The sequence below is a fragment of the Oculina patagonica genome, chromosome 6 (genome assembly GCF_052425735.1).
Source record: "Oculina patagonica isolate OP01 chromosome 6, crgOcupat, whole genome shotgun sequence".
Classification (NCBI taxonomy): domain Eukaryota; kingdom Metazoa; phylum Cnidaria; class Anthozoa; order Scleractinia; family Oculinidae; genus Oculina; species Oculina patagonica.
The window spans coordinates 7,452,348-7,473,418 of record NC_135763.1 but is presented as its reverse complement, the minus strand read 5'-3'; the positions used below and the strand labels follow the sequence as shown (position 1 = coordinate 7,473,418).

At 40.5% G+C, this 21,071-nt stretch overlaps 2 protein-coding genes across 2 annotated transcripts; one reads left to right on the top strand and one right to left on the bottom strand.

The window, feature by feature from the left end:
* Nucleotides 1-685: 685 nt before the first annotated feature.
* On the bottom strand, nt 686-20,761 carry LOC144656262 (uncharacterized). Its single transcript, XM_078516497.1, has 7 exons — nt 20,432-20,761; nt 7,837-8,070; nt 6,763-6,893; nt 6,035-6,106; nt 1,482-1,553; nt 967-1,038; nt 686-761 (listed from the first exon to the last, which is right to left on the bottom strand). Exons 3-7 carry the CDS (start codon nt 6,882-6,884, stop codon nt 686-688), a joined length of 414 nt encoding a protein of 137 aa, XP_078372623.1. The 5' UTR covers nt 6,885-6,893; nt 7,837-8,070; nt 20,432-20,761.
* LOC144656140 (uncharacterized) lies at nt 14,111-15,263 on the top strand. The gene has a single exon (XM_078516367.1). It carries the CDS (start codon nt 14,111-14,113, stop codon nt 15,188-15,190), a length of 1,080 nt encoding a protein of 359 aa, XP_078372493.1. The 3' UTR covers nt 15,191-15,263.
* Nucleotides 20,762-21,071: the final 310 nt, after the last annotated feature.

Genomic DNA, 21,071 nt, shown 5'->3' with positions numbered 1-21,071 from the left:
AATATTCTCCGAAATTCTTCATGTCTTCCATTTCGAAAATACGGCTGTTTATAATTTCGTGTACGCAATGGGCGCGAACATTTTGACTTCTGTTCAAGCCTTGTTTTTAAACAGCCAATCAAAAACTTTGAAACTATTTGAATTCCCTTTGTCTTCAGAGCCCTTCGTTACTCGTGCCAAGACCCACCGGCTAAGAGACGCGAAAAGGACTATGGTAACGAGAATGAAACTCGCTCATGAATTAACTGCGACTCTTCAAATTCGGGTATTAAATTCGGCAGATGTGAAATGCGACCCCAACTTGTCACTGATATTTAACGGTGCGTGCATCTTTTTCTTTTCATTTTTATACATTACATTAAAAGCACAAAATCACAATTGACTAACAACATATTAAGGATGTTCGCGCTAATTGTATCTGTGCATCCGACATACCAAGATACATTGTAAGCTTCTGAAGATACCCAATTTTAGCACTTTCACGTAAAGCTTTGGATGGCAATTAAACGTTATCATCTCAGGCTTTTTAACAAATTACCGTGCAAATCATTACACCTTGATCCGATTTATTTTAATCAATGTGCAATAATTCGGGGAGGAACTATTAAACTTTTTATTTACAGGAAAAGAAAATCAATAATTTGAAATTGGCTGGCTTCTACGTTCAAAACGATTTTTGATGTACTTACAGCACTCGCAAACCCATGAGAGAAGAGAAAATTTCGGCTGTTAAATTCTGAATTTGATTGTCTTTTACGTTTCTAGGAGAAAACAAACATTCAAACAATCAAAAACCATCCAGATGTTATTTCTGTTTACTTTTCCACGTTTACTTACTGATCCCTGCCTAATCCTAGTCCTAATAAATAAGAAAGTGAAAGAAAACTGAGTTATCAAAATTTGCTGACTTCTTTGAAGTTGGCTGGCTTCTTCGTTAAAAGCGATTGTTAATTTTGACGTACTTACAGCGTTTGCAAGGCCAGGAGAGGTGAGAAAATATCTGCTGTTAAATTCTGAATACGGTTGTTTTGTAAGTTTCTAGGAGAAAAAACAAAATACGAACAACAAAATCATCCAGATGTTATTCTTTTTGTTAATTGTCCACGTTCACTTATATTAATAACACCTGCCTTATCCAGACCTAATAATAAGAAAGTGAAAGAAAACTGAGTTATTTAAAATTACTTAATACTCTTGGTCATTCCAGGAAAAGCAACCTTTGTTCCTGTTTACCGTATTTGTTTTATTGTGATACTGTGGATTCCTTCACGAATCAGGGAGTAAGGATGTACTTAAATAGGGCGTACAAATTTCTTGATTTTGTTGTATCTAAATGGCAAATGCAACCAATTACTTAGCATAATTTGCTTGGGGGAGAAAACTTAAAGCGTTTATGAAGGCTAAACTTTAAGCGTTAATCTTGGTGAAAGGCGACATTAGGGACTTGCGATTGATGTAGTTACATTTATAAATTAACATACAGCGTATTAAGTCCCTTCACGTCAGCAAAGGCGTCTAAAGATATACTACTGATTTCATTCAGCTGTAGATCTCTGTTAAAAAATAGAGAAAAAAACAATGAATAAATCGGAATGAGTCGCAGCAAAAACAAATCTTCTAAAATAAACTTATTGTAGCGGATGCCTTAAATTCGGTTGTTTTTTATGTCACTAAAGTACATAAGATTCGGATTCAGGACTAATTAAATCATGAACGTTATAGTTAATTAAGTTAAATTAATTTTTGCGCAGTATTTCCATTATTGCAAGTATTTCGAATAGCGTAAGTATGGCGTAAGAGTAGTATTTAGAATAATGCAAGCCCAATAGCGAAGCACCCCACTTAATTATATTTTTATTATTGTAGAATTTACGTGTTAACTTTAATAGTGTTAACTTTCCATTCTGGTTTTTAAGCGACATAAAAATTATGGTATTGTCTTACAGCACAGCAAAATTTGCTCACGGGACAATTATCTTAAAGCAGAACAAAATTGATTTACGGCAAAAGAAAACAACTCGCAAAAAAATTTAAATCGGTACAGATTTAATCAAGCCTAAAATCGGAGCTTCCCAGTTATTCATTATTTACAGGAATTTACAATAATATATTTACTGTGGTAACTAAGCGTACAAAATATTTAAAGTACGGTGGCCCATAGAATAAATTGAATACCGACTAACGGAAAAAAAGGTATTCAATTCATGGTAAAAGAATATTAACTCACCGCAAAAGAAAATCAATCACGGCAAAAGAAAATAAACTTATATATAAAACTCACGCCAAAAAATCAGCTCATGAACCGAGCAAAAGACAATAAACCCGCTCCAAAAAGAAATAAAATTTCGGCAAAAGAAAATTTACTCAACGCAAAAGAGAATCAATTTACGGCAAATGAAGAAAATCAACTTATGACGAAAGAAAATCATCTCAGGGTAAAACAAACTCAGCTTACAGTAAGAGAAAATCAACTCACGGCAAAAGAGAATTACTCACTGTAAGAAAAGCAAATCAACTCACGGCAAAAGAAAATCACCTCACAACAAACGAAAACTAATTCACAGCAAAGGCAACTCAACGCACGGCAATATAAAATCACTGATTGACGACAAAGGAAAATCTGCGTTATTGCAAAAGAGAATATCTGCGTTATGGCAAATTAACTCAAAGGCAATAGAAAATCAACTTAAGGCAAAAAAAAAAATCAACTAATCGGTTTGCCTCCTCTCCGCATGTCCGTCATTCTGTCTAACGCGTTTCGTCTGATCATGATTGAAACTACCTCGTGTTGTTGTTTAATCATGCTCAGATCTAGAATTAACATGTTTCGATCATGATTCGCGCAATGTGCAGTCTGATGTGAACACTTTTCATAGCGAAACATGTTTTCATCGCGATCACACTACTTTTTTTTCGGCCTAGTGTGAACACAGCATTAGTCAGTCTTCAAAATTAACCTGACCTCTGTTTCACTAGTTTAATAGGAAATCAAACATATATAATTTTTATTGGTCCAACCTTTGTCTGTGACGTCACTTAATACGTTTTTGAAATGGGGTAAGGTTATTCAGCAAAAATTTAAACAAATATTGTTTAACTGTCGAACTGCATAATAGCACTGTATGTCTGCCTTGTAAGCTGCCACTTGTTTTCTTTTTATTTTGCATTAGAAGGTATTAAATTATTTATTATGACACGCGACCTATTCGTTTACTTAAGCGATTCTCATTCAACGAGTACATAAATACAATTATATTTCTTGAAGAACTCTTAGAAACTAAGAGAACTACACACAGAAATGATCAATTGAACTTTACTTTCTGTACCCTATATCCGAAGTCCCCAACCGGTAACATTCGTTTCTGAGTCACGTGACGTAAATAAAAAGTAAACGTTAAGTTCTTCATGTCAAGAATATTGATAAGATTGTATCGTCCAAAATTCAAAAAGATCAAACAACGACTTCGGTAATGCTTGCGTCTCAGTAAATGGTTTCTAAAATGCAGACAACGGTACAATAAATGGTATATTCGTAGCGAAACAAACAGAAAAAGAAAGAGAGAAGAGGACAAAAAAATGAAGGAGAAAAAAGTTTCCCGATAACGATTCGAACCCACAACTTCCCTTTCTATTTTGAATTACAAGTCCAGAAGCTCATCCATCACACTACATCGCGACAACATAATTGTTTGGTGATAATCAGTTATGAACAGCACCATAGCAGGCTTAAGTGAGTTCTGCCAGTACCGAAGTCGTGGCAAACTTTCGCAGGAGTGTTAACCCTATTCAGACCCGGGGGGGGGGGGGGAGGGGGCTTTTGAGGCCCGCGCTGACTTTGAACTCTTATAACTTTTTTTTTTTTTTTATTGCCCTTTTTTTTCTTTTTTTTTTTTTTTTTTTTTTTTGTAATTTTTTTGTTGGGGGGGTGGTGGGTGGGAGAGAAGAGACAACCCCGGGGGAGGGATATTGGGAGAGTTTTTTTTTCAAATTTTTTTTTTTTTTTTTTTTTTTATAAAAAAAAAAATTTTATTATAAAATTTTTTTTTTTTTTTTTTTTTTATAAAAATTTTTTTTTTATTTTAATTACTTTGTACTAATTTTGTTTGGTTTTTTAGCATTTTGGAAAAAGTTTGAAATCCAAGGTGGCGGATCCAAGATGGCGCCTGTTTTGACGTCATGATGTAATTGTCACGTGATGTGACGTCATCACCCTACGTGACGTATACCAAAGGAAAGATTTTCAGACATACTATATATCCTATAAGTTTCATTGTGATTACTTAAATATTCTGGAAGTTACCCCCCCCCCCCCCGGTCAGAGAAGGTCCAAAAAAGCCCGGTCCGAATAGGGTTAAAGTGATTTGATTTCGGGTTGAATTAAGTTAATGACAGTTTAAATATATTAGGCTGGTAGTCGAAGTTTACCTCGAATGCAAAAGTGTGGAAATTAAGCTGGAGCTTCCGTTACAAAAGTTGATGTTATACATATCAGTACAAAGATAGTTTTTAAGATACCGGGATTGAACTTATCGGTTCAAAACTTGACTTGTTTTAGGCAAACTTTATGTTTCAAAGTTCTCGGTTTTATATTCTCGTTTCATAGTCACTTTCAGAGTTCAGCGGCTCATAGCCACTTTGATTCGTTTATAATACAACTTTATCTTTTGGCTGAACTTTGAGGCATTGTCCTGCTGCAAAAGCAGCAGAAAAATATCCCAGGGTATTGTTCTGGCAGCTTTTGCACGAAAGAGTTAAAATTGTAATAATCTAGTTTTACCCACCCTCCCTCCATTGGTGAAGGGCAGTGACAATTAGGTATACATCATTAACTTTGTAAGCTCCTTGTGGTTCGGTTAAGTCTGCGTAGCGACTTCCCTTAAGTTTTTAGCGTTTGTTGTGTCGGTCTTGCTGCCATCTCATGATATACTCTTGCCTTAATCTTGTCCGATCCAGCCAGTAAGGAAAAATCTTACAATATTTTTATTTTACTCCAACATTATTGGGAGGAATAAGTGAGGTATTTTGCGTACATTACTTAAAATCTTGCTTAACCTGCCACATTGCTGCCCCCTCCCCCCCCCCCCCCCCTCATCAAGCCACATTGTTATTTGCGTGCTTTGTTCTTGTCACAACTTCAACTCAGCTTAAACTTTATTTATTACTTTAAAATAAAACTACAAAATACATACAATCAAGATAACGGTGGGTTTGAGTACCTCCCACTTACCCTGTCACGATTTTAGTTGCGTTATATTTTACAGATATTTAAAGCATGCACAATAGTTATGTACATTAAGCACTTATTTTTTCGCTTTTTGTAGAGGTTATTTGAATTTATGAGCTATGATCTCTACACACTTTTGTTTTTACATGTTGATTTTACAAAGAAAATGTGAACACTTTACGATGATTTATTGCAATAAATTGTAGACATTTTGCAGGCATATTCAGATACTTTGTATTCTTTGTGTCATTTTGGTTAGCTAATTTGTGTAGATTTCACTGATATTTTAAGTTCGCTCGTTCATTTTTAGTTCTTCGGAATTTACAACCCATCCGCAAGCTTTCAAAGGATATTCGAGCGCCATGGTAAGATAAATTGCATATTTGAATGTGTTTGAGTTATGTCGTCGTAATAACATAGTTTTGTTCAAAAGTAGTCGCCAGCGTATTTATTTGATTCGCTTGTGGCAAAGTTTCCTTGTAACGCATCAGTGTGTTTATTTAAATAAATCTTCTATCTAGGAGAGTTTCATGCCACTATTTTTTCCTGCTCAGTTTCGATTTCTAGCGGTTTTTCCGGAAAAGCGATGTTATGTAAAGAAAATCAACGTGCATTTTTCAGCTTTGTTTTGTTCGCGCTGCCTTGTATGACAGATTGTAAATTGAAAAACGCTTAAAGATTTTACAATGTTTTTTTTTTGTTATGTATAATTAAAATAAGTTTCATTCCCTCGCTGCAAAAATTCGTCACTCGTTCGCTGCGCGTTTTCCATACGTTGCTCTTTCTATGACTTAATCTATATAAACTTACAGGACTCTAAGCGCAGCCATATGACGAAATGCACCCGTGGGAAGGTTGCTGATCTTATTCCTTTGTAAAGACCTGTTTCCATTTGAAAATGTGCATGAGAGAGATAAAATTTAGTATCCTATGCTTAATTCACATTTACAATCATATACTATTTTAACCGTATTTCCATTAATAATCAACCGTTTTTTAAAATTAATCCCCCCCCCCTTTGAGTCAAATAATGGCCCCTTCTTTTCAGAAACGTTAGTGTAAGTTCGTATAAATTTCTAATAAAAGAGGATGCCTAAATGCCGAGCCAGGACTCGAGCTCAGGTCTCGAGCTCGGGACTCAAACTTTCTCTCCGGATTGCTTGCGATTAACCTTTACTCCGGTTTTCTTGCGGTTAGTTTTCACCAAATATGTGCTAACGCAATATTTGCTACATTTTATGTGACGAGTCGTCTACACGAGCAATTTTTTGTATGTGACTGCTTTTATTTGTCACTTTAAAGCTAACACGCCAGCTTCTCAGCAAATATATTTGTCACATAAAAATTGGCCAACTTCCCTCGTCTACACGAGCATAAATTTGTCACATAAAAATTGTTTATTTAAACTGGCTTTAAAAGAAGTTTTTGTAGACAGAAACAAAGAGAGACAGACAGACAGACAGACAGACAGACAGACAGACAGACAGACAGACACCAAAACAGAGGAAATTATATTATAAAGAATAGCAAAATCTTACAACTTTGTCGCTGTTGTCGGAAGGCATTTGAATAGGTCAATCGTTGAACCGATATTCGTGCAACTTATAGTCATTGTTAACTTGGTCTTTTTCATCAACTCTGCCATCGCCAGAGCAAACATTCTCGCAACCTGAAAAATATCCATGTATAACAGCGCTAGCATTCGGATTAAAGTAGATTCTCTACTTAAAAATTATGAGGGTTACTATCGCCTTATAAAAACAAGGCAATGTTAAAACAGATGATATTGAGCCTGTGTAACAAAAATATATCAGTTTGTTTCAGTCGCATGCATTACTGATTACAACATTATAAGCCATTGTGCACACTTGGCATATTTTTAAATTCCTTCATAGAAACTACCGCACACCACACCACACCTCACCACACCACACTGCGTTACAACACGCTAAACCACAAACTGCCGAGCCGAACCATATTGAACGACATCGCACCCAACCCCACACGCACACACTCACCACACTGCACCGTACCGCAGCAAACAATTCCACACCGCACCACACTCAACTACGCCTTTACCTGCCGCACCTCACCACACCCGTTGCGACGCACAGTACACCACATCACACCACAACACAACTCACCACACCACACTGCCCCACAAAGTTCCGCAGCACACCAAACCACAACAACCATAGCACACCATTCCACATGCACGACACTCACCGTACCGCACCGCACCACAACTCATGGCACACCGCACCGCACCGCACCGCACCGCACCGCACCACCCCGCAACACAAAAAACCATACTCATCACATCACACCACACCGAAGCACACCACACCACACCGAGCCACACTACACCAAGCCACACTACCCCAAACTGCACCACACCACACCACACCGTACCGCATCTCACCGCACACGTGCAGCACTCTACAGCACACCGCATCACACCGGATCAACACACTATACTGCATCACACTAACCGCACCCTACCGTACAGTGCACAATAGCACACTATTTATAAATTTGTATCATCAAAGGAAGGAGCTCACTTCTGTAAATTTTAGGTATGGCTTCTAAAAAAAACAACAGGAGAGACTCACCCACAAATGTTACTGGGAACTCTTTAGAGTCAGTGCCAGCCTCATTCCTAGCAAAACAGGTGTAGTTGTCTTCCTTGTCTGCTTTTTCCATTACCATTCCAACTCCATTAGCCAAAGATGTATAGTGCCGAAGCAACGTCATGTTAATGGGTGGAAACCCCTCAGCAGAACACCACAGGAAATGACCTGGTACTGTCCTCACAACTGGCGATGGAACAATTGTTTTTGGTCTTTCTGCAAGCAAATCGTGACATATGAAAGAAACGAAGGACCATTAAACAGATATCAAAGGTATAGGAATGTAGCCCTCCTTCCCTCGCGGAGAAACATTTATAATCTTGTACCGAGAGCTCAGGCGGGATAAAGTTTCGTTTACAATTTACGTTCATATTTATTTGTTTAATATGGCGATGGTTTTCTGTTTAACCTTAAGCTTTTTTAGATCGTACATAATCGTTTTTCAACAATCAGATCCAAAGACAGTAGCGCGGAGAGTTCACAAGCTTGGTAGATCTTTCTGCTTGTGCCTTGGGCTTGACTTAAAGCTCCTCCACAAAGGTCGCAATTTTGTGGAGGCTCCTCAGCTTTACTAATCATCAGTCGGTTTTCCAGGTCGGTTCCCTCTCTACTGCAGTGTGTAATTTCCAAATAGGTGAAGCATTTAGTCATCGCAAGGTGCAACTGTCCAATCTTGATTGGCAATGGTGCTGTGATGTTCACAAGCAAACCTTCTGTCTTGCTAGGGCTGATTTTAAACCCTACCTGCAGAGCAAATCTATCAAGCCGGTCTGATTTTTTTTAGTTCGACTCAGTTCACCGCTCAATTCGATTCGGTCCGCTTTCCAGAACGCTGTTACATACGGGCGGTAATTAATATCTGCCTCTGTGCGCATTTAGGAAAGTTTTGTGAGTTCAGATATAAATGGCTTTTTTAACAGCTCTCTTAAACCATCCGTACTCCAGTACATCGTCTTTTTGATAGTATCCTAGATAGACAGTTTCTGTTCCACTGGTTTCAATATTGTAGATATCTCGGAACCGGCCTTCTCCTTCTTCTACCCAGAAGGAAAGGTGTCGCTCGACTTCCTCTGCCGTTTAAAGCTAATAATGTTTAACGTTTAATATTACAAAATATTTGTATGGGATCGTAACAACAAACATGTTATCTTGGTATTTTTGTCTCCGTCCTTCCTATACCAATGGCGTCTACGCGAATCTGCGTCCTGAATGAGGCCGAAACATTCTCCGATCCGTTCGGGTAGTGCCAGACAGGACGAAAAACCCATATGGTTACTAGTTGTGTTCTTCTTTCTCCCGGAGCCTTGTGGTGTGCCGCTGTTTCCTAGAAGACGTGCTGTACAAGAGTTCAAGTCGTTTGTGGTCAGGATTTGGTAAAGTATAATTACGTCCTGATTTCTTGTCCAAATTTCTACTGGTGACCCTCCCAAGGACACATGCTCGGCGTTCTTTGCCGTAACTTGGGGTAAGCCAGTCTTTTGGGTTCTTTGAACCCTTTTTCGTCTTTCTTCCGTGCGGTTGGGCTCCATTGCCCATCCGGCTTTTTGCCTTTTGCACTCTTGGTTGGGTTGCTGTTACCCAGCTTTTTGTTGATTCTGTGTGTTTTTTTCTGGCTGTTTTTTGCGGCAAGCTTTTTACGGTCTGCTTTTTAGACCGTTTTTTCCCTCGTGTTTTTCGGGAGGCTTTTTGGCCTTCTTTTTTCGCTTTTTGCGGTCACTTTCGGGACCGATTTTTGCTTGTGTGTTTTTTGCCGGTCTTTTTGGCCGCTTTTTTTGGCGTGTTTTTGCAGTCACTTTCGGGGCCGGTTTTTGCTTGTGTGTTTTTGGCTGGTCTTTTTGACCGCTTTCTTGGGCCTTTGGTCGTTTTTCCTTCTTTTTTCTATTTGCTTGCTTTTTTCTCTCTCAATTGTTAGCTAAGAATTGTTTGAGTGAAATATATAAGGAAATTACTTTAGTAATAACTAATTGAAGAAAATTAATTGTAGAGAAATAACTAGTGAAAATTGCTTTAATAAACGTTTAATTGTATTGAAGAAATATTACTTTAAAAGAAAATTAATTAAGTGTATTTAGTTTGAAATACTTAGTGAAATATTGCCTTAGGAAACAAAATTACCTAAGGAGATATTATTTAGGAAAGAAAAATTAACTTAGTTTGAATATTACCTAAGAAACAATAACTAGTTTTCAGTATTACTTAAAGAAGGAATTTAGTTTAAGTGTATCTAATTTGAAAAACAATCTGTTGTTTTGTTTGAAAAACTATTTAAGGAAATATTATTTAGGAAAGAAAATAAACTTTGAAATATTTTGTGAATAGTATCTAAGAAACAATAACTATTGAAGAAAGGAATTTAATTTAGTTTGAAACAAATATCTTGTTGTATTTAAGAAGGAAGCCCTTAATATGCGGCTTCCCAAGACCTTAAATGTCCAGATGGGCAGGAAACTGACTGATAAATCTAAAGATGAAATTATGCAGGAGGTTGTGAGGGTCTTTTCGCGCGGTGTTGTTGCGTGCCAAATTGGATATGATATCATTAGGGTTACTTTTGATAACCCAGACAATTTTGACGCTGCAAAGAGGAACTCCGGTGTTCATCTCTTTGGCATGTACTGTGCTGTTCTTGGTGGTGGACCTCCCTCCACCTTGGTTCACCTCTTTGATTACCCTTATGAGGAGGATCATGACGCCATTAAGGAGGTTTTTAGTGATTTTGGTGAAGTTCGAAACGTGAGGTGCCAGTCTTACGTCGGCAACCCCAATGTGTATACTGGTACCCGTCTTGTAAGCGTTGTCCTTTCGGAAACCTTACCTCGCTTTGTCACTATTAATGGTTATGCGTGTCGCATTTGGTACCGCGGGCAGCCGCTCGTCTGTAACTTGTGTGCCGTTCAAGGTCATAAATCTGCCAACTGCCCGAATAAAGACAAGTGTCGTAAATGTGGGCAATCGGGGCACTTTGCCCGCCAGTGTAAAAACCCTTGGGGTTCTAATTCTCGTGCATCTGGTTCTGGTGATGCGGATGAAAATGATCCCCCAGAAATTAACGCAGAGGAGCGTGAGCGTGATAGGGCTGATAGAGCCGAGGGTTGGTTGATCATGTCTTCCCGATCTGCTGCGTCCGGGGGTTCTGTTGCATCCTCGGACGCTGTTGGTGTTTCCGGTGTCAGCCTTTTCCCCGATGGGAATGACACTGTTCCCCGTGTTGTTGATGATGCTAGTATGCCTTCGGATGATGGTGTTTCTATGGTCGTGTCCCCTCAGCCTGGTTCCCAGGGAAATGCTGAGGGTGTTGCTTCTGTTCCCCCGTCCCGTGATGTTGTTTCCTCCGTTCAGGACTCTCCCCCCCCGCTTTCTACTGCTGAGGAGGCGTACCACTTAACTTGTGGGCAGCGAGTCGACTCCACGGAGTCCTCTGGTGGTGTTTCTTTGGAGAATGGTTCTGATCCTTCAAGCCAAAATAGTCAAAGTATTTTACGTCCTGAGATCGTTGAAGTCGATAATGATATAACGATATCGATAGCCTGGAGTCTTTGGAGTCTCCTGACATTGATCACGGTCCTAGGGACCCCCGAATTGGTTTGGAGTCTTCTGACATTGATCAGGGTCCTAGGGACCCTAGAATTGTTGAAAAATCGAGTGTTGTTGACAGGTTACTTCGAAGAAGGCCAGCCTCTCAAGCTGGTGTTAGCAAGTCTTCGCATAAGCCTGGTGTTCATGTGTCTTTGCCGGCTGTGGCGAACTCTAGGCCACCCGTCAGACGCAAGTAGTTCCTTTGTATTTATTTCATCCTGCTCTTACGTTCAAGTTTTTGACTCTAAATGTGAACGGGTTACGTGACCCGAACAAGCGGATGTCTCTGTTGCAGTGGCTTAGCCACCTTAATGTTGATTTTGTTTTACTGCAAGAGACTCATGTCTCCACTTGCAGCGAGTGTGACTCCTGGTTTTCCCCCTATGGTTTCCTGACTGTGTCCTCCCCTGGAACCACCCGTTCTTGTGGGTCGGTCATCTTGTACAGGTCGGTGTTTACGATCTCGAGTTTTTCTTTTGATACCGATGGAAGGTTTGTTTTGGCCCATTTCAAACATAATGGTTCTTCCTTTGGTGTCGCTTGTGTTTACGCGCCGAACCGTAACCCCGAGAGGGATGTGTTTTATGATTTTTATGCATCTAAAATTGATCTTTCCGTTCCTACTTTAATTGGGGGTGACTTTAACGCTGTTTTTGATCGGGCTTTGGATCGGCGTGGTTCAAATGTGTCTGACATTTCTCGCGAGAGCTCCGTTGCTCTTGCGTCTTTCTTCAACAATTGTTGTGTTGCTGATGTGTGGCGTCATTTACATCCCTCATTTGTGGCCTTCACTTGGCTCAAGCCTGATGGTTCGCTTTCCTCGCGCATTGATCTTTTTGGTTGTCCGCTCACTTGGCTTCATTTAGTCGAGTCCTGTGACATCTTGTCTTGTCCTTACTCGGACCACTCGGCTGTTGCTCTTGAGTGTGTTATTCCGGATCCGATCCCTCGTGGGCCTGGTAGGTGGAAGCTCAATACTTCCATCCTTTCTGATGCGGACTTTGTGGACTCTGTTAAGACTTTCTGGTGCGGTTGGAAGCTCAGGAAGAACTCCTTTGACTCCCTCCTCTCTTGGTGGGATCGTGGTAAGGAGCGAATAAAGGGTATTGCTATTGATTTCTCAAAGAAGAGAGCCAAAAACCAAAATGTTTCTAGGTCTGTCCTTGTCGCTTTAGCCGACCATCTCAAAATGAAAATTGATTATGGAACTGTGTCCCTTCTGCCTATCTACCATAATGTGTTGTCTAAAATTGCTGACTTGGATCTTTCTGCCGCCCAGGGGGCCAAAGTTAGGTCCAGAGTTAAGTGGGCTGAGGAAGGAGAGTCCTCATCGAGATACTTTCTCAGGCTGGAAAAGAAGAGGGGTGCCCTGGACTGGATCGGGGCAATGAAGAACCCGGATGGTTCAACTGTTTCTGATTTGGATGGGATTTGTGATTCCTGGAGGACTTTCTACTCTTCTCTCTTTTCTGCTTGTGATACGGACTCCGAAATTCAAGCAGACCTTTTGTCGAAAGTCACATTGTCTTTGCCCGCTGATCAAGTGCCTGTCTGTGAGGGTCACCTTTCGGTTAGTGAGGTCCGTGTTGCCCTTGGTGGTATGGCGAGAGGCAAGTCGCCTGGTTCGGACGGCCTGCCGATGGAATTTTACGTTGCTTTTTGGGATATTCTTGGTTCTGACCTTGTTGAGGTCATGAATGCTTCCTTTGATGCTGGTCTTTTACCTTCCTCTCAGAGAGTTGCTTTAATATCACTCATCTTCAAGAAGGGAGATAGACTTCTCCATAAAAACTGGCGGCCCATCAGCTTGTTAAACGTAGATTACAAACTGTGTGCCCGTGCGCTGGCTGGTCGCCTTTTGAAAGTGTTGCATTTGGTTATCCATCCCGATCAAACTTGTGGTGTTAGGGGCCGTTACATCGGTGAAAATGTTGCCTTACTCAGTGACGTCGCCCATTATGCCAATGAATTTAATGTACCGGCCGCAATTCTTGCCCTTGACCAGGAAAAGGCCTTAGACAGAGTCGACTGGGGTTTTCTCCTTTCTACACTTAGACACATGGGTTTTGGACCGTCTTTTGTATCTTGGGTTCGGCTTTTGCACACTAATGTTCGAAGCGCTGTCCTCATTAACGGCTACACTAGTAGACCTTTCTGGCAATCGCGTGGTGTGCGCCAGGGTTGCCCCTTGTCGCCTTTGCTTTATGTTGTTACCATGGAGGTGTTGGCCGCGAATTTGCGTGCGCATCCCTCCATTGTTGGTCTCAGGCTCCCTTGGGTCCCTGAGCCTCTTCCTGTGCTTTCTCTATATGCCGACGACACATCCGTCATTTCCTTGTCTGACGATGCCACTGGTGCAGTCTTCTTCACCTACGACCGTTTTGAGAAAGGCACTGGTTCGAAGTTGAATCTCTCCAAGTGTGAAGGTTTGTGGCTGGGGGCGTGGCGCGGTCGCACCGATGCGCCCGTTGCCATTCAGTGGACCTCTGTTAAAATCAAGGTGTTGGGTGTCTTCATTGGCAATGGCCTCTTGGACGACTCAAATTGGCTTCCTCGTATTGAGGCGGTTGAAAAGTGTTTGAGCTCCTGGCGTTCGAGATCCCTTTCTTTTGGTGGCAAGGCTCTGGTTTCCAACGCTTTAGCTCTGTCTAGGGTGTGGTATGTGGCCTCCTTGGTCCACATGCCCCCCTGGGCCCAGTCTGAGCTTGCTTCGCTTGTCTTCAAGTTTTTCTGGAGTGGAAAGAGGGATTTGGTTGCTCGGAATGTGGTCATCCATGCTAGAGAGAATGGTGGCTTTTCCGTCGTCTCTACCGGTTTTAAAGTGCAGTCCCTCTTGGTCCAATGGAGCAAGCGTTTTGCGTCCTCCCCGAGTGGTTGGGTTGGCCTGATGTCTTTTTGGTTTTATTCCCATTTTAATGCTTCGCCTATGCAGGTTTTTTCGGACCCGTTTAGTTTTGACCCGGATGTTTTGCCCCCCTTTTACGCGGCCTTGTTGAAAGCTTGGCGCGCGCTTGACGGCTCTGGATCTCCGAATGGTCTTGTCATTGCATCTTCTTCTGCTAGTCCTATTCCGGTCAATGTTATCACCTGCAAGCAGTGTTACCAGCTCCTTCTGTCTTTCAACCCGTGCACTCCGCATTGTGTTGTCAAATTTCGCCCGTTTTTTCCTAACATTGACTGGCTTTCCACCTGGAGCTCCCTTTTTCTCTTGCCTCTTGATAGGCAAGTCATTGATCTTAGTTGGAAGATTGCTCACGGGGTCCTGTACACCGCCGAGCGTTTAGTTTCCTTCGGCTACGACTTTCCCCTGGCTTGTTTTTGTGGTCATCACACCGAGAGTCTTAGGCACCTTTTCTTCGACTGCCCGCTTGCCCAGAGTGGCATCTCTTGGATCCAGTCACTTTTAACACGAGCATCTCCTTTGGCTCCGTCCATTGAGGTGCGTCATGTGCTCTTTGGTTTTGGCAGGGACGAATTCCGCTGCGTGCCCAGGGTCTTTGCTTATCTTTTAAATGTCTGTAAGTTTCTCATTTGGTGTCAGCGGAATGATTTCCGCTTTCGCTCGGAGCGACCGGGCGCCCTTCGGCTCCTGGCATGTTTGAAGTCTAGAGTCCGTTTTTATCTTCCCTTGCTCTTCAAGCGTTTCATCTCTGAGCGTCGTCGTCGTTATTTCAATCGCCAATGGGGTGCGAACGGTGCCATTGGAACTGTTTCAGATGGGGTTTTTTTCCCTCGCCTTTTAGTCTCTTTGTCTTTTTAGTTTTTTACTCACACGTTTTAATTGGTTGAATAATTGGTTGTAAATTGGTTGGTTCGCGCGGTCGCCTTAATTGGATGTACTGTGCGTGTTGGGTCCTTTTCGGACGGTTAATTGGTTGGTCCTCGTGGACGTTGTCGGAAGTTCAGTAGGGAATCCTAAACGTTGTCGCATCCTGCATGGAGACCTTTGGAACTTTCCTTTAAGCATCTCTATGTCTCTAAACATCTTCCTGGTTCTTTGTCACTTGCTTTCGGAACTTTTTTCTTGCCTCTTTTTCAGGTTATTTAAGCTGTTTCTTCCGTTTGCTTATGAATTGGTGGGTGCTCTCGGTCGCCTTAATTGGGACGTTTAATTGGTTGGTCCTCGTGGACGTTGTCGGAAGATCAGTAGGGAAGCCTGAACATCGTTGCATCCTGCATGGGAGGCCTTTGGGACTTTCCTTTTAGCATCTCCATGTCTCTAAACATTTCCCAGGTCCTTTGTCACTCGTATTCGGTTTTTTCCCGTCTGGACACTTTTTTCTTGTATCTTTTTTAAGTTATTCAAGCTATTCCTTCTCGTGGGCTCCACTGTGTGGTTTCGGTCCTTATTTGGATGTTAATTGGTTGGTCTTAGCGGACGTTGTGAGATGATCTGTGCGGAAACCTAAATAAGGTTGCATTCTGCATTGGGAAATGTTTGTTACTTTTCTAGTCAAATTACGAAATTGAAATTGTTTGTTACTTTTTTAGCCAAATTACGAAATTGATATTTTTAACCCAATTCTTCTTTCTTTTTGTCTTTTGAAATTGTTTGTCGCATTTTTAGCCAAATTGGAATTGAGTTTTTAACCATGTTCTCTTTTCTCTTTTGGTCTTTCGTATTGCTTTTCCTCTCGCGTCTTTTATCCAGTCTTTTTATCCTGTAGGTGAGGCGGGGTTCGACTCCCTGGCGAAGTTGGCGGGCCGGCCTCGTATGAGGGTGCCCTCTCACCTTTGGCGGTTCATTCCCGTTTGTTTCTGTTGTTTTCTTTTCTGTAGTGAATGGAAGGGGGTCCATTGCACTACGGCCCTCGAACCGCCTCAAATACAAAAAAACAACAGAAAGGCATGTCCCACGTGCACCTTCGAACGGGTTGCAGCGTTGGGGACAAAACGGATCCTTTTTCGTGCTTTTCTTAGTTCGTTTTCTTCCACTTCTCTAAACACTCTTGGTGCACCGGCTTCCAGAATCAGGATAACGGGAAGCAATGACGAGAACCAACAACAAACTCAACACACATATGACGCCGCGTCTGGGAATCGAACCCAGGAGATATCGGTGGGAGGCGAGCATTCTCGCCACTGCGCCACCACTGCTTCATGTCCCTTACCGCGTCGTCCCTTCTTTGTTATTGGTTTTGTTTGTTTGTTTGTTTTTTTTAATTTCAATCTTCTGTTATTTTTCTTCTTCAGAGACGTTGACATTAGCACCTTTTCCACATCTTTTATTTTCAGTCCACATCTTTTATTTTCAGCAGACCTCATTTTTATGTTTTTCTTTTTTTTGGTCACCTTTTTTCTATTTTTTTTTTATTTGACCTATTTTCAAAAAGTTTGAAGATTTGTGATTCGAACGCGCAAAGACGACAAAACATTATTTTTGGTTCAACATTTTATTCTTGTCTTTCTTGATTGACATTCTGGTTTTTCTCGACTTTTAGCATTTTATGTTTTTGATCAACATTTTTTAATTATTTTTCCACACAAGACAACTTTGTACAACACTTTGTTTTATCAACGGTTTTTTTCCTCCGCTTTGAGCGCGTTTCGAACCTCAAATTTATTATTGCTCCGCGAACTCTTCAAGCATCTCTGTTCTGTCTTGGTGGATTAACGAATCATTTACCCCCAAAAAGGATACAAAAAATATAAAGAATTATCCTGCAAAAGGAAAGATGGAGGAAGAAGATCAAGGAAGTGATGCAAGCGAAGAAAGAAAAATGAGAAAAATCTGACCAGAAGAAAACGACCTGAGAAAGATATAGACAGAAAAAAAAATCACCTATTAAAAAGATTTACCTCTTTTTTGGTGAGTACTACACATGTTACTTTAAATTCAAAAATTCAGAATTCAGAATCCAATTCAAAGTTCAATTCTGAATTGAGAGAGTAACTTTTGCCCGCGCAGTTTTAATACAGAGAAACTGCAGTAAAGCGCATAAAATTGTGCTACAAAAAAAGGTAAACGCCACAGCGTGAACTATCAAGATTTGTTATACCCCCAACTGAAATGCAGTTTTCTACTGCATGGAAGAGAGCATATCACGTGACGCGCGTCAAAACTGTATAACTCCCTAGGGCGAAGAAAACTCACTAACTCCCTAGGGCGACAACAGGTTGAACCTTTGATCTTGCATGTGATCAGGAAACCACGGTATCAAGTCCTGGAATCAACGCAAAGCCATTCAAAGTTGTGGATAAATGGTAAACTTTTAGTCATCGTGTTTTTTCGTACTCGGGAGTCAACAGTTAAGATATAAATGTTTTGTACATACAAAAATTTCATTTGGCTCAAAGAAGAAAACATCTCAATGCAAATTGGAAAGCTTGAAGTATCGCGCAGTGTTAACAATTTCAGTGAATAAATTTATGTAGTTTTCACCGAAGGAAAATTTAGTGATGAACAAATGAAGACAACAAAGCGTTTAATTTCAGTTAGGGGGTATAACAAAACATTTAATGACTGTCCCGCGGGAAACAGTGAGTTTGTTTCCCTTCGATGTTCCCCTTGATGGGAAACAAACTGGATGCACTTGGGAGGTTTGTCAAACACTTAACAATATAGAGTCGCCTCGAGCGACTCTTAGTTCTTTCTTGTCTAGCAACCTCCCGCGTTCATCCTTAACTCAATAATGCACGATGTGACGTTAACGATTTGTTAAATTGTGTGTGGCACGGGATGTTTAACTTTCGTAAAGAAAATAAAAGATTTTCATTTTCCGCTAAAAATTGACTGGTCCGATCTTACACAGCCAGCTTCTTAATTATAAAAGTCTGTTTCGTATATTATTTAACAATTAGATGAGCTCGAGATTTCTATGAGGTGATGTATAGTTGAGGCCGATGGCCGAATCAGCTATCACCTCTTATAGTTCACCACTGAAATTTTCTCCGATTCAGATTGGTTTAAATTGATCACGTGACGCGATAGGGGGGTGTTCGTACACCGGAGGGCACTATCAGCCCTTATAATTCACCACTAAATTTTCTCCGATTTTGATTGGTTTTAATTGATCACGTGACGCGATAGTGTTCGTCCACCGGAGGGCACTTTCAGCCCTTATAGTTCACCACTAAATTTTCTCCGATTCTGATTGGTTTAAATTGATCACGTGACGCGATAGTGCCCGTCCGCCGGAGGGCACTATCAGCCCATAGTGCCCCGCCGAAGAAAAATGCCCGGATCGATAGTGCCCGCCCGTGCCTTTTTTTTTGTAAACAAGCTGCCTGCAGACAAAAAACCCAACCAAATTCACTGCATTTAGTGGGTTTCTTGTCTGGTTTTGTTTCGTTTGTTAAATTTCGGCTTTCAATTGAGTTTTTTTATCCTGAAAAGTAAAAATAATTTACGATGCTCGTTTTTGTATGTGTGCGCGGAAGAAAATTTAGTGGTGAACAATAAAGACAATAGAGTGTTTCTGTCTCGGAACTATCGGTCTGATAGTTGCCCCTTGGAAATTTGATGTTCTTAAAACTAGCATATTTGCCCTCGTAGCTTCCCTTCTCGGGCTAATATTTGTTTTAAGAACATCAACAATAGTGTTAAGAACATCAACAATAGTGTTTCCTCGACAGAAACACTATTGTTAAAATGGTGCCCGCAGAAGAAAAATGCCCGGATCGATAGTGCCCGCTCGTGACTTTTTTTTGTAAACAAGCGAGCCTGCAGACAAAAAAACCCAACCAAATTCACTACATTTAGTGGGTTTCTTGTCTGGTTTTGTTTCGTGTGTTAAATTTCGGCTTTCAATTGAGATTTTTATCCTAAAAAGTAAAAACTAATTCACGATGCTCGTTTTTGTATGGGCGCTCGGAAAAAAAGTTAGTGGTAAACAATAAAGACAATAGAGTGTTTCTGTCTCGGAACTATCGGTCTGATAGTTGCCCCTTGGGAATTTGATGTTCTTAAAACTAGCATATTAGCCCTCGAAGCTACGCTTCTCGGGCTAATATTTGTTTTAAGAACATCAATTTTCTGCGGGGCAACTATCAGCCGACAGTTCCTCGACAGATACACTCTATTGTTTAAATAGAATCAAGAGAAAATAATCTTATTGTTTCTAACTCATTTCCCTCTAGATAACAATTTCTAATGACACATGCAGTTATTTTTCACATTTGAAGTAACATTGAACTTCGCGCTTTATGAAATCGTTCGCGGACTGAATTGTGGTTTGAAACTAATCCGTTCCTTCGGTAAATTTTGACGTTTTGACTGTAAATTTCCTTCTTTTAGTCTTTTCCAATTATATTTCTAGGCGTTCTATCAAAACTTACGAGAAACAAGAAAATTTCGCCATTCTCTTGACGACTTTCAGCCACTGCAAACCAATGGCTGATAGTACAGGGGCGGATCCAGAATTTTTCGAAGGGGGTGGCTGTTTACAAATATTTTGTTGATTATTTTATTTTAGCCCCAGGCTTGTTATGGAAGGAGTGGATGTTAGCAAATATTTTAACCTTGTCTGAGCTAACAATATCAACAATTTTACACGTTACTAAGTGTCATTATCCTTACTTCCTTTTCATTGTATTTATTTTAGTTTTTGCTGGATCGAGAATGGCTAGCCACACAATACACTCCCCCCTGGATCCGCCCCTTTACTGTACAGTAGCCGAGCCAATCAGATTACAGCATTTGCATTAGTATACTAGCAGAATTTTACTAAGAAGCCGATGACTTCAATGAAGATAACAGGAAATAAATCAAGTTCAAAGTAACAAAAAATAATTTATTCTCCCTCCCTATCACATAAAACTATCCAAATTGTCTGCAACTTTACCTCACTTATTCTTAGAAATTTCCGTCTCTTCTACCGATCCTTGTGCAAAGCGTTTTTTAAAGGATAAAAAAGCAACTGTGTAAAATATAAGGTTCGTCAACTAAAGCTTCTCTCAAAGATGTTCAAACGTCCGTCTGACAGTTAAATTGATAAGTGTAGGAATGTAACAGTTTCAACCTCTGAAATAAACCCTCTGTACGACGATAAACACTGCTTACCTTTTGTTGTGCTGTAATTGTAAGAGGCTTTGAAGATAGTGCGAGACCAGCCATCCCTTTTCAACTGGATCATCATAAAACGGCCACTTGACTGCACTGCGAATGATTGCTTTGTTCCGGTAAAACTCCCCAATAACGTATTCAGGTGTGATGAATTACCATTATATACGTAAAGCCAGTCTTGTGTCAAATCACCGTAAATGTTATAATAGTTCGCCAGATTGAAAATCACAAATTTTAACCGGATATGATGTTCCGGTAAGGCCGTGATAACACAGCTGCAATACGGTCTTCTTGCACAGAACCGCCGATCCTTCCCCAATGAATCGAAGTGAATGGTCCTTCTGGCGTCTAAGTCTAAGTCAAAGTCGCATTGTGTGCAATACACAACTGTTAAATAGAATGCGATAATGTCAGATATGTCGTTATAATTAAAAAAAGAAATAGCAACACTTGTAAGATAAAAGAAATCAAACTGTTATGAGAAACGTGATATTGTTTAGGCTGTTGCAAAAGGCAAATAACTCGAAAACAAAAATAACGAACAGTTTGTTAAGAAGTAGAAGTTTAATTGTTCCAGATTACTCCTTGTACATGTGATGTTTTTTTTATGTTTTGTAAGCAAGGTCGTTGGTCCAAT

Bases quoted from the DNA above. Each gene is read 5' to 3' on its own strand.
- LOC144656262 (XM_078516497.1), bottom strand. From the start codon at position 6,884: ATGTTTGCTCTGGCGATGGCAGAGTTGATGAAAAAGACCAAGTTAACA. The intron at 1,039-1,481 runs GTATGTTAATTT...TTTTTCTCCTAG, and splicing joins GTGAAGGGACTTAATACGCT to AAACTTACAAAACAACCGTA. The intron at 762-966 runs GTAAGTACGTCA...GTTTTCTCCTAG, and splicing joins CTCCTGGCCTTGCAAACGCT to AAACGTAAAAGACAATCAAA.
- LOC144656140 (XM_078516367.1), top strand. From the start codon at position 14,111: ATGCCCCCCTGGGCCCAGTCTGAGCTTGCTTCGCTTGTCTTCAAGTTT.